We start from the raw sequence: 14488 nt of genomic DNA on the forward strand, positions 1-14488 counted from the left end.
CTACATGACTAAATGAATTAAATTCTATCATCAAAGGACAAATTAAAATAGTTGTAGGACAGCTTCCTGGGAAGGGTAGTATGTTAATTGTTAATAATCAGAGAGATCCCATCATACATCACTGACAATAACCTTGTTAACCCAATAATGCCTTTTTTCCTAGTTTTATCATTACTGTATAATCCTGAAAACATAATTTAATATAATTTTTTTCTTTCATACATTATATAGTATTTATTTTGAGGAAAAAAGCGGGGAAAATGAATACGTCTGGTAATATTAAGAATCAATAATTCATTTTGTCACAGCTTGCTTTATTTGCCAAGATGTTAAGAAATGTCAAATGGGGAGTCCCTCATGCAAAATATATTTCTCTTGAAAGAGTCAATCAAATATCAAATATGATGACCAAAAACAATCATCACACAGCTTTTATTATGCCATAGAAGTAAACAAGGTTTGATTAAATACACAGCTACATCAATAAAACTTTGGTCTCTAATCAAAGGTTAATGACCCTCAGCAGAATAGGAGACCTTTGAGTGACGCATTTTGCCTCACGTTAATAAAGGACACAGATAACAGGACCCTTGCCAAGACAGTGCAAGGAAAAACGTAGATTAAATCAGTAATTCAAGGCCAAAATGTCACATTTGATAACTACTGGGTTATCTTTATGATGTAAAAAGCCATTTTAGACATGTAATATCTCATGATCCTTTGATAATATGATTGAGCTCCGGGTCAACTGGCAGCCTAAGGGAGAAGAGATGACCACAGAGTAAAAACAAGCACTCAGTTCTATTACACTTTGAATATACAAAAGGGTTTACAAATGTTTCAATTACAAAAGAGAATCAAAATGATGAGTGTCAAAACAGACAACTTCTTATTTCAAGTGACCATTGTTATAGCATATAACAACGTTTCAAGGATAAATAAATAAATATATATATATATATATATATATATATATATTTTTTTTTTTTTTTTTTTTTTTTTTTTTTTTTACTTTTTCTGATAAGATCATATACAAAAAATAGATCTGTCAAAATTCCAGATTTACCTGCTTTATTTTACCAGAATCATCTTCATTTTCCTTCTCCTCTTTTGCCTTATCTGATAGGATGACGACATTGAGTTTTCTGGCATATTCTCTGGCACTGGTTACCTCCTTCTTGAAGCTTTCATTGATGTCACTATCTGAGGGGCTCAACTGGAACACAATAGAAAAAAAATTTTATTGACTTAACAACAACAAAAATTAACATCTTAATGCAAATGTTCATTTACTTTTAATTACGATAATTAAGTACCTTTAAATAAGTGGCTGAGCAGTTAGGATTCTCTTATTCAGTTATTACTGTAAACTGATCGCATCCTGATGCCTTGCTATTCTTTTAAACAAGACGAATTTGCCTTTAACTTCTAGTTTTGAATGAGTACCTAAATTTACATTTTAGTATCATAATATGACATGCTTTTCTAAGGGGGATTAGATTTATTTGGGAATAAGATGGTTTTTATCTCATCCAAACATGAAAAAAATGCCCAAACACTTCCTGAATCTTGTGTGAAACATCAAATTCTAGTCTGGCTATTGGATAAAACAAATCTAACTGTCTCACACCATCTTGTATTGACATGATGTACTTGTAATGACCCTATAAAGGCTGAAAAGCAAGCAAAGATGTCTAGCGGTGCAAAATAATATGAAGCGCAAAGCAGAAAATGATCTACTTAAGTTTCTGAATCAGTTTCACATCAGTTTAGGAGAAGATAAAATATAACCTTTACTCAAAGCCTCCTTGTACCCCTAGGGTGCAAAGTAATGCCTCTTCACAGTAATGTCAAGTTATTTTGAGTCATTTTTGTTTTTGATGAAAATTGCTGACATGGTTGGAAAACTCTCCAGTGGGGTCTAATGACAATATAATGCTATAGGTTGCAGTGTTAAAGAACATCCCACCAGAATAAACCCTAACAGGGTCACAGATATACTATTAAGGCAAAAAATATTAGAGAAACAAATGTATGTTTACCAAGTTTGGTCAAGTTCAACTATCTGCCTGTAAAAAGTTAACAAGCTCAATGCCTCTTTTCCATCTTTATGTTAAAATTAGCGTAAAATCAAATTATCGTAGATTAAGTCATATGTCAAATAAGTTCTAAAAAATTTAACGTCGAGTACCAGGCATGCTGATGGAGCTGATGAAATTTTGCCATAGGGTAAATTGGCTCAAATAGACCAGTGAGTGAGCCATTGACTTGCATAGCAACTACACCAAAACTACCTACAACTTCTTCCTCCTCATGTCAGTAAGCTGTTCACCATTTGTTATTCTTATTCAATCAGCTGACACTTTCCACAACCAGTTCCAATACGACCCCCAATGCCATGTGCAAAACTATCAATTAGACTGTTATTATTTGCCATAGCCAGGAGAAGAAACCCCATAATTAATTCATCTCATTGACTTTACATGTAAAGTTTTATTCATCCGTTTAGCGATGTGGACTTAGGGATGATACGCAGGGCTATAGACAATTACTGTTCCAGACTTACAAGTCAATACCAAGTCCTCCATGGCCAAGAAAACCTTGCTTGTTTCACAGAAATGAACTTGACATCATGACGCATGCGACTTGGCCAATGCAATCAATACATTTGCCCCCATTTAATTTGAACATTTTGCCTAGAAGGGATAACTACAAGACTTCTTTGATGAAGTATCTAGGTACAGCATGCACTCAATGCAGGGCTTGATGCTGTTGCTGCGTGAAGCATTTACAGATTTTTTTATCTACCAAATCTTGCTGACATACTACTGTGACAATACTAAGGAGAGGGCATCACGGCTCTTAAACTTCACTAAGTGCTACTGTCGAATTTGGATGTAATATTTATTCAATATTCTGCTAGGTATCATATCACTTTTGCTGAAAATCTGATCAAGGTAATGATATTTTTGTTGATGTCATTCTTGCTTTTGTTGTAGCTGTTTCGTGCAGTAGTTAGCGTCACTGACTGGACTCTTCCATAAGGAGAAAAGTTATTGTATCCAGGAAAGTGCATCCCAACACAATGGTGACAGCTTCAGTGTCAACAGACAGAGATAATGGCCATAGAAAGTCTTTATAATCATTGTGACATTTAATATATCCTCTTAGTTATTGAAGTATGTGCTTGGCTAATGTCAATTCAAAAATAGGAAAACTAAGAATGAAATTGGTTGTATTCAAAGCTCACTCTTTTGTCTCACAAGTTGGTGAGAAGAGGTTTCTTTCTGAGGTTTGAAGAAAACATAGAAAATATCACAGCTGTCATTATTCTACCCACATAATGTAGAATGGACTTAGTTGACTTTACACTGAAGATAGACAGTCTCTTCTCAGTGCATCTTTCCTCTGCAGGCCAAACATGGTCATGGCTAAGGGCCCATTTTACACAAGTTCTTTTGCCTCAAAACTGATGTAATTCACTAATAAGTTTTAGACCAACATTTTGATCAAATTTGATACAAAATAAATTGGTGGTAGTCCATGCAAATGGAATACCATGCCTGTTTTATAATAGGAGGCATGGCTTTTGCTAAAGATCAATACCTATTTCATTTAAATGGACTACTGTGGATTTATCTTGAACCCACAAAAATGTTGCATCTAAAAATTTAGACCAATTTAGACTATAGCAACTTTGTGAAACAGGCCCCAGCCAATGGAATCCTTTGGTCAATGATCAACCTACCAAGATGGCTTGACCCATCTTCAATGTTAATGTGACTTAGGGCTGTGTATTCATAAAGAGGGGATTGTCAAATGTGACAGGCAAAAGAAAGTCAAAGGATATGCTTTACTGCACATTATTCTGCATCTATTGTAAGATGCATCTCCAGAGAACACAACCGGCCGACTGTTATGAAACACTGCACAAAAGTTTTATCATATCCCCAATGACACGAATCTGACACCAATATTTAATCTACAGCCTCTATGCAATAAACATCAGCAGGTAAGATGTGGTTACTCACAATTATATCTGAAGTATTTAGGCAACAGCTATAGTTATTGTACACTTAATCATAACTGTATTCAATATAATTATCACTGAATTTATCTGATCTCCATTATTGTGGTCCACAACATGTCCTAGGATCTACAACAAAAATTCCCAAGTGATTTATACAATTTGCACAAGCTATTGCAGCAAATGAAGGCTTTCATATGATTTTTCTCCTTTTTCTATGGTTGTTATTTGATTAAGAGAATTATGATATAATAGTGACCTTAGAAATCATCAGACATTTAAGAAAATAAGATGTACCATTAACTGAATGTTTGCAATTCAAAAAGTTTCACTTTGAAGTAAAAAGCATACAAGATTTTTTTATGACCTGTAACAGAGAATAGGGTTTAACTTAATTACCACCTAAGAAGTTAACATAACTGTTAAAATTCCCAAAGACTTATTGTCAGGGCACTGTACAACTTTGAGTACTTTTAATGTTCTATAAAGTGTCTTTTTTTTTAGTCAGATTTAAATGTAATCCTCCAGTATTTCCTGGTTTTCTCATCAACAAGTAATTTCCCTGGAAATCCATTTGCCAGCCCTGACAAATGGTAAAAAGTGCTTGTTCAGATAACATTTCATTTCCAATCATCATGTCAAGGTTCAGTAGCAAGACAGACAATAAACAGTCTACTTCACAGATATAAGTTCTTAGAATAAGCCGATGGTATCTAAGTTATAGTCTTCTCTTTCATCATTTTTTCCACAGAAATCCATTTCATTCTGCCTTCACCGGTTCAGAAACATTTCAATTCTCTTTCCTGTTCATTTTCAATTTTTTCTTAGGTGCAGGTGGCTAAATAAGATAGACATGCCAGTTAATTAAGAAGTTCACCTATACAGAGCCTAGTCTCCTCTGATGTACTATATCAGAAAAAAAATAGCTGTCAAAGGAGTTTTCCTTAATGCATTTCACCTCCGAGTCAGTTATGCAGTTGAGTTAAATTGTCAATGTATGACTTTGATATACCATCTTTCAGACATTAAAACCGCAATTAAAAAGACTGCACATGGAGGCTTATCACAGCTAGAGATCAAAATAATTGTAATAAAATTCCAGAAATAATTTGAAAAGCATGTGTGGACACAGTGCTTTGCATTTGTGAATATCAAGAAACTGAAATTGCATAAACAATATGTACAGACACATCTGTGTCTGTACATAAAAAAGCATAAGGCAATTATATGGAGTATGTTGCATCATAAATCACACCCTATGCCCTAAAAGGAACAAAGTGTCAGATATTCAACATATGTTAAGTAAATAAACCACTTCTTGTTAAACTATGGACAAAAATATTTTTCATCTTATTTTAACAGGCAATGCCATGAATTGATGTCACAAAAATAATTAAATCTGTCATCGCCGACAAACCTTGACATGTTTCAACCATCTTTGTCTAGCTTTGAATGAAGCGCAACCCATAAGTCAGTACAAGAATTTACCCAGCATGGATGATAGTACTTAAAAAACCCATGTGAAAGCATGTGATAAGGGCCTTCTATTTTCCCCCCAAATTGTAACATAGAGAGCATTCACCACCACTTGATCTGTAGACTAACTAGTTTGCAAATCAAATATGCCACCCACTTGAAAGCAAGCTGCATAATTCCCAAACAATTATGTAATGGACTCCCTACCTCTAACTTCACTGTCCCAGCAGGAGAAGAGCAATTTAATTTCAGCATATGCTTTCAGGTGGGTCACGCCATACTTAATCCATGGACTAGTCAGTCTGCAGATCAGCTGGTTGTGAATGCTCTCAGAGTTTTTGGAGAGTGTCAGAAAAGGAGGTTGCTTTCTCAGAGAAAATATAACCTTTATTCCAGGAAAATATGCAGGAAAAATCTTACACTGTGCATCTTTAGCTTTACTAAGTGACTGATAATTCATCAAAAGTGACTGATAATTTCTTTATCTTTTCTCCAAAAAATGGCACTCTTAAATGTTTTATTTTTACCTCCAATTTCAGGTTGGAGACAAAGATCGACTATTGCCGGATCAAGTCCCAGTTTCCAGGAACGTGTCCTGTAAAACGGACAGCAGACTCTGATCACTCGGAAGACACATGAGACAGAGAACACGTGAAACTGATATGATCAGTAGGCTGAGATACGTCTCCCCTGCATTATGCTTGGACGTCATTCCCACCTTCACATAGATTACACACCAAACTAAGTGATCTCATAACTGCTAAAGATTCAATATCAGCGGGACTTATTAACAAGCGCTGTGTTGATGTTCGCTAATATCCACACATGAAGAGATAATCAGTCTTGGGACAATGCAATAATAGTTGCTCCTCTTAAAAAGCTAAATATTACACTGGAATACCTCTTTAGCTAACTCAACAATACTCTTTTCACAACTGTTGAGACCATGTATTTTGGCAAAACTCATCAAGACTTCTAAGTGAATGTAATATCATTGGCCTCAAAACAGTACAAGAGACTGCAAGTCTTTCTTTATTGGCAAAGCACAAAAGACTGAATGGAGATTTCACTCCAAGAAAAGATGTTTATTTGGCAGTGCAGATGTTTCAACAATACTTCAGAGCAGGCATCTTCTGGTATTGTTCAAAGATAGGAAACCTCATTTCTTTAAAACAGACACCCTGGAACTTTTATTATATTACTTTCAATAGATCAGTCTTTCAGCTTTCAGAAAGGTGTGAAATAATTTGGTCTTGAAAGAAAACAAATCAATTGACCAGCAGTGACTTGTGACTGACCAGGGGTGTTTGATTATCAAGACAAAAATAGTGCATTGTTGTTTTGTCACTCTTTTTTGCCAGACATGTCACACTTCGTTATTTTCAAGAGGATGACTTTCAACAAATGAGACTTAAGTTGGTACTGATAACCAAGCTTCGCACGATTCAACCTTGTCTCCTTTCTTCTTATAATGGAAAAAAAATTACATCACTTGCAGTTTTGCCAAAAGAGTAAATATGCTGGCAATATAATTATCACCCCATCTCATTAAAAAACTTTCTGTGGAAGTAATATTAATCAGAATAAACTTGCCAAAAACATCATTTTCAACTTTCACCCCAGGGCGACATCATTACCCATAGTACGTAACAACTGCAATGTAAGTGATACAAAGTAGCATATCAGCGAACTAACAAAATGATGTGATACACACACACACACACAGTCCAAGTACAGGTGAGACTTATTCTTATGGACTCCCCAAGTACTTGACCAGCAAGAATAAAGAGATGCAGATAATGTGATACAAATAGCGAGTGATTACACGGACACTTAATTCAAATGAAACATGGACTGAAAGGACAAGAGAATCCATCTCTGAGACTGAACATTATAGATTTAGAAAAAGGGGCTTATAAATTGTGCTAAAATAGAATGTAACCGATTTGTCGTCTTGTCATGATAATGTTACAGCGCAGGTGGATAACTGGTAGATAACCAGTGCGTCAAATCAAGGAGAGGCAGTCTGAGAGAGCAGACAGAGTTAAATTGAAAGAACAGAAGCTGAATAAGCAGATTTGTTCACACCTCAAGCAATTTCCACCAGCTCTATAATAAAAAGAGATTTGCAACTACGGTCACTCATCAAAGAGCAGTTAGCAGTAACAGCACTTATCAACGTAGTAAGTGCTACTCATGTGGGCGCAGCTCACAACTTAGAAATTGAAGGAGGATACCAGGTCATTACTCGGATAAGGGGGGACATATATATATATATATATAGTGATGTCATCAGCAATATCATAACAGTATTCAGTGGCACCTCCATCCCTCAGCAATATTTGCTGCAGTTACAATGTAAGATGCTAAAATCACACATCGAATGTGATATCCACAAAAGGAGCAGCACTCTGATATTGACCGTGAAATTACTGGAAAACTATTTTTGCAGCAAGAATAGCAGTTTCAATACCGACTATTTAAAACTGGGAATTATATTTCATTTACTGTCTTTGATAATTACAACGAAATGGAGGAGACAAACAGCAGCAATCTCACATGGACAAATAACACCAGCAACTCCAGTCAGCCAGGTGGGCCCTTTGGGAAGGCAGAACCCCACTACTTCTGGCCCATCCTCATCATGGCTGTGGTCCCTGTAGTGGCTGTCACTGGCAACAGCTTGGTGTTACTGGCAGTGAAGTATGACAGGAGACTACAGAATTCCTTCAATTATTTCCTAGTGTCTTTGTCCATAACTGACCTGTTGGCTGGAGTCTTGACCCTCCCACTGGCCATCACGCGGGCCTTTCTGAGTAAGTACACTATTCCACTGGGTTACTATTCAGGGGTGGATCCAAAAATATTTCTGACATTCTTTCAAATTATCTTTGTTGAACTATCCCCCATTTTTGAGCATCTTATGACAGAAAAAAAAGTTGTAAGTCAATGTAAACTCAAAAAATTCTGACCATTTTCTGGAAGACCCAGAATACAGCTTCTGTCCGCTCCTGACTATTAACGTTGTAGGTTTTACGTAGTTAACACAATTATATAATTTAGCACTCCTGTCTGTGTTAGAATTAATCTTGCAGTAAAGTAAGTTTTAACATTGCAGCAAACCACCTGCTAGCATTTAAGAAAGATAGACATGGTCTGAACAAAACTGAAGTTGAAGTGAAATTTTCTATTCAGTCAAGTAATGATAATTTTGAAATTCTGAATTGAGGGGGGAACAACAGAAATTTTTAACAAGACATATCCAGATCCCTTTATTTTTAAAAAAGAAAAGAGGCATCATAAGACCAAAAGAGGTACAGCATATCCATAAATTTGCAGATATTTTTTCAAAAATATCATTATTATTCACTACAGTGCATTTTTACCATTTTTATCTATTTTTCTTAATGTTCGAAAATATGGAGAGTCATCATCTCACCCCCACCCCACCCTAAAAAAAGGAACTTCAATATTTTGAGGAAAAGGGAGAGAGTTAAAAGTCTTCTACAAGAATAACGGACAATTCAGAGAGCCTTCAAGGTTTCCAGAAAACCCATCACTTTTGAAATGAAAACTGGCAACCTCATCACAGAACAAAGTGCATATTTTCTAACCTCAATCCTCAGATGTATAGACATCCTATAATATACTGGATCATTCAGTGAATACCCCCAGGTAGCTATTTGTGTGCCAACATTACACATACCAATTTCAAAGGTCCCTAAAAGTAGAAGATGGAAGGCTGCCTGTGAGATATGGTACTATGTGTCATCTCATAATAAAAAAAATCATTTTCAGGGATGTAAACTTAAGTTAAAAGTTAAGGTAAATTCTGAGACCAGTTTTTTTTTTTTTTTAATACTGCAACACTTAGTAATGAAGCCATAGTCAAATCAAATCTGGGATTCAGTTCCTAAGCAGCACACAGCCTTGTTCAAGGTTTAAGACTGAGGAAATCAAAATGATCTGTGAATTCGCAACCTATTACAACTGTCAAGGCAATAGAAGTTATGTTCATATTCCAAGTATGTTGTTCACGGCTTTTTTTTTTTTTTTTTTTTTTTTGGACACAAAATATGAATCTGTTCCATACAGTTTTGACAAATAATCTCCCCATAACTGATGACAGACCTGCTTTCAGAGGCCAAAGCGTCTGCTTTCCAGACAAGATTATCATTGCAAGATTTAATCACACCTTCAATAATAATGCCAATTCACTTGGGGAAGGGAAATGTCAAAGATACTGACAAGAAGAATACCAAATTGACTTTCAGTTGTCAATTACAAAGCAAAATTTCCAAGAGTAATGACAAGTTTGGGTCAAATCCCATAATGGGGCTCATGTCCTACAAAATTCCCAAGAGGACCTAAACATTAGAAACTTGTCATAACCATATAATAAGTGGACAAAGCTATGGGGAGACTTATGTGAATGTATGCTCTGAATATTTTTTGACATTGACAAGGAAAATGATCTGAACAGAATAATCATGAATGATAAATTACTTATAAAGAACCTTCACAGATTACTCTACTTTTTTTAGAATGGTTATAGTCATTCACACTATTATGTTATAGTGCTTCTTCACAGCATAAATATAACAATCAAATCATTTTTACCACACACTACACTCTATTTATGTTCTAATTTTATTAAACAAAATCAGACTGTCAGGATTTTGCCTTTCCACATATTCTATTAATCTGTGACAAACAATTCCTTTATCTTCACTATCATCAACAAAAACATGATCATAGCAACTATATTTATAAAATCATTCTGAAAAATACAATTATATTAAGATTGATGATAGAAACTGTAATCTACATCAGATTCTTTACATAAAGTTGTGGTTAGTATAATCTCTTTTATTAATCAGATTATTTTCTACATATTTTCCAGACTACTTTCCTCTGCCCTCCATATTCTGTACCTTGTGGTTCTGTACAGATGTCGTCCTCACTACAGCGACCATATTTCACATGTGCATTATGTCTGTGGACCGCTACATTGCCGTTCGGTACCCCTTCAAGCACCTTCGCTCACGCTCCAAGAAAGGCCTGATCTTTAAAATCACATTTATATGGGGACTATCCCTTACGGTGCCCATTCCATTTGTTGTGACCACCATTGCAGCGAACAATGATGGTGGACCCCAGTGCGTATGGATTCGCTCCACAGAGGCCATTATATTGTCCACAAGTGTAACATTTTACATTCCTTTGATAATAATGGTGGTGGCATTTTTCCTGACTTTACAACACCTGCGTAATGAAGGCCATGTGAAGTACAGATCTCCATCTGAGGAAATGTCTACGGCCACATCGAGCGTGCACACGTTCAGTCACAACCCAACTTTCTCCATCATCAAGGCAAAGTCAACAAACTGTCTGGAAGCTGGGGACAAGGAGCACAGCAGCAGAAGTCATAGCTTAGCACATTTTCAGAAATTCTGGAAAACCCACCCAGGTGATGAGAGGAGGAAGCCCTGCAGCCACAGACAACATTCTAGCGAGGGGGAGGAAGATGGCGGCCACACTGGCGTAAATATAACCCAAGAACTGCCACCTAATAAACAACATATTTGCAGTTGTGGCATAGTTTTAGATTTACCACCAAGTGACAATGAATCAAACGAGTCCAATTCTCCTTGCCTCATGGACAGCGGACTAGTGTTTGACGCTGAGAGCCCTGAGACACATTGTATCAATTCAAACAATAAAGACTTGCTTGGGATACAAAATAATAAAGATAACTTAAAGATACAAAGTTGTGAAATGCTGAGCCTTAAACGGCACAGTCAGGACAGCAATACCCCCAGTATTATGAGGGGCTTGAAGCAAGTGAGGAAAACAATCCTATACAGAAAGCAGATCTCTGCAGTAAGTCTGCCCATCATGGCTAAAAATCACTGTAATGGGCCTGATCACATTAAGAAGTACAGTGACCCAGAACACAACTCTATAAATACCCGCAGCCAGCGTAACCAGAGGAAAGCCTCAAAGACACTAGGCATACTGTTTTTCGTGTTTGTTCTTATGTACTTTCCTTTCTTTTTGACGGCTGTAATTTACACATCTTGTCTGGAGTGTCGGCATGTGATTTCACAGACTGTAGTCTCAGTATGCGAGTGGCTGGTGTTTGCAACCCCCATGGTCAATCCTATCATCTACAGAATATTCAACCCAGACTATAGGAAGGCCTTCCAGAAACTTCTGCATTGCTATTACTGCAAAAAGCAATCTGGGTTGTGAGAAATAGCATTTTTAGAAAAAAATGGGGGGGGGGGGGGGGGAAATATTGTGAATTTGTAGAATTTTGTACTTCCTTCATGGGTCTCTCAGTTAGTCTGTTTGGTAAGGTACTGAGGTCAGTTTCACAAAAATAAAAAACTAAACTTGCTTTAGCATCAAATTTCACTCTATTTAATTTTTTCATTTAAGGATAAATCTGTACAAGTCAGCTAGAAAAGAGTAACTGTATGTACCATTTTTTTCTTTAATGTTATAAAATTAAGGGCAATAAATTCACTTTAACAAAGTCAGGTGAAATATATATATATTCATTAACAGGTGATTTCAGGGGAAGAATTCGATCCTGCAAAAGAATCTGACAACTATTTTTTCCACAGCTGCAAATTATTTAGGTTGGTGATAAGTTATTGTCTCTGTCATTTTGAAAAGTGTGAATCTATTAACCTAAACAATTGCAATATGTGCAATAAGTACGTAATTGTCGGACTTGTGTTTAGCATCAAATTCTGAAAGCACCTGTTCATGGAAACATGCGATTTACCCAACCCTATTCACTGTTACCTAATAAGTTTTGAAGAAAGTACAACTTTAAAGCCTTTTTTTTTCTTTTGTTTGCTTTATTTGGATTTTTTTTAAATATGTATTTTGTGTTGTTTAAGAAACTGGTACTAGTCATTTATATATGTAATTTAAGGGCATAAACTCTCTTTTTAAAGTATATTTAAGTGCACCAGGAGAACATAAGTTATCTGTGCAAAATGGTTAGTTAAGTTTATGCTGCAGTCAGATTGCATTTATCAAAACTGTACAGTCTTTTGGGTTTTTTTTTAAAGAAAACCAAACTGAAAGTGGCTCGAGGTACACTTATCTTTATAAAAAAAGTCTGACTGCAGGCTCTTTTAATGTGTGACCAACTTATTGATTTATTACCTAATATCTAAAAAGATCATGAGATGAAAACCGTCAAAATTACAAGATACGAATATGAAAATATTGATCTCTGGTATCTCTAATGATCAATGGGTGCACCATGATACAAATGTTAGGTAACACTGAATGGATTGTATATTCAATGAAGAAAAACATTGGACACACAACTTGTACGCCAACAGTCGTCACTGGGGAATGAATTACGAGTGCAGTGAGTGCAACGAAGAATGTGTGCACTGAAATAAAGATCAAATAAAAATGTCATATACATTTCACGAACATACTCATTACACGTGTTAGTATATCCACCGACTTGAAAACTCTAAGGCATGGGAGAGGCAAAGGAAGGCACACTAGACTCAATAAAACAGATTTTAAATATTGTCAATGCTTTTTTCTTAATGCAAATGAGTTTTGCTTTTTCCATATATTTGAACAGCTGTTACAGTAACTGAAGGCATTTCTTATATCATTTTTTTCTTCAAATTCTGTTAACCTAGAAATTAAAATTCATCTCTGTCTCTTCTCATGATGAATTTCCATGCCTCATCTTTTATTCAAATGGTTCCTCTTACAACTAATGCACTTTTCATGTTATCAGCATTTAAGCCAGACTTATGCTGCTTATTGTTTATTTATTGCCTATTTGTGTAATGATGATGAGCTATTAAACTTGCTTTTATTTATTTTGACCTTAGTTTTTATGCCTTTAAGTGATGTCTAGTATTATAGATCTATTTATGAAGAACTCATAATAATAATGTAAAGATTTCCCCCACCCTTGAAAACAATTTACCAATCACTGTTTTTTTTTTTATCGACTTAATATAATAGTAAGAAGTAGATCATTCATCTACAGCTTATTAATAAATGCTGTGTGTATCAGAGTTTATTATTGGGATAATTCATAATAAAATATCATCCAACTATTTTTCATTACTAAAAAGAAAAATATTTAAATAAATATTTGGTTTGCAGAAAGGGTACCAACAGTGTTCTTACAGTTTTGTAGTAAACAGAAACCTTTCTGTTTAAAACCATTTCTCCTTCAAATTGAAATCTCTCCACCAATGTGGATGGGATTATAGCTAAAGAATTGCAGCTTTCTAAAGTACAACATTACCACATACAATTAAAATTACAACCAATCAATACAGTGTACTGCTGACGTCTTTGGTTCAGCAGAATCCTATTCAATAAGAGTGCTCAAATATATCCCACTTCTAATTAATTTAATTACAATAAATTCATGAGATGGTCATAAGAAATTAATCCTTTCTCTTCTTTTATCCCTAGGACTGACAATAATAAGTCTGCCTGGTGACTCCAATTTTCTTCAAACTAAATGAGTAAGTACAGGAGCACTGGTGACCTACCCCTGGGAAAGAACCTCACATCATCATTCAATAACTTTACTAGACCGAGTAATTAGGATGTGGATATCATTACTTAACCATTCGAGGCCCATTAAATCCCTTTATTTCTAAATATACTGAAACAACTTTTACATAAAAAGGCGTTTAATTTTTTTTATTTTTATTGTTATCTATTCTTTTGTCTGTTTCAAAGCATCGGTGATGGTTGTGAAATCTCTGTACATCCATTTCTCAGCTTCATTCATCAGAACATCAGGTAAAATATCATTGTATAATTTGGCTCTCTTTACAAAGTGTTAATAAGTAATCAGGAAGTGAATGAATCCATTTGTATTTACTCAGAGGTCCTGAAAGTGTTATAGGAAATAGGGCTCTATAGGGATCAATGTAAGACATTCATTCAAAATATTAGACCGTCCTACAT

General features: G+C 35.3%; 2 protein-coding genes across 4 annotated transcripts in view; one reads left to right on the top strand and one right to left on the bottom strand.

Annotated features, from left to right (window-relative positions):
• Positions 1–13380, top strand: part of LOC106180547 (5-hydroxytryptamine receptor 2C-like) — a 29768-nt gene extending 16388 nt beyond the window's left edge. For both annotated transcript variants that reach the window (XM_087007546.1, XM_013564559.3), the window contains exons 2-3: positions 6043–8319; positions 10407–13380. In XM_087007546.1, coding sequence (XP_086863672.1) covers positions 8034–8319; positions 10407–11758 — 1638 coding nt within the window. In that variant the 5' untranslated portion in view covers positions 6043–8033 and the 3' untranslated portion in view covers positions 11759–13380. The remainder of the gene's footprint in view (positions 1–6042; positions 8320–10406) is intronic.
• The window catches only part of LOC106180526 (THO complex subunit 2), a 50157-nt gene that overhangs the window by 28287 nt on the left and 7382 nt on the right, over positions 1–14488 (bottom strand). For both annotated transcript variants that reach the window (XM_087007544.1, XM_087007543.1), the window contains exon 9: positions 1067–1216. In XM_087007544.1, coding sequence (XP_086863670.1) covers positions 1067–1216 — 150 coding nt within the window. The remainder of the gene's footprint in view (positions 1–1066; positions 1217–14488) is intronic.

Source organism: Lingula anatina, chromosome 3 (genome assembly GCF_051362555.1).
Source record: "Lingula anatina isolate TDL-2025a chromosome 3, LinAna3.0, whole genome shotgun sequence".
NCBI lineage: Eukaryota > Metazoa > Brachiopoda > Lingulata > Lingulida > Lingulidae > Lingula > Lingula anatina.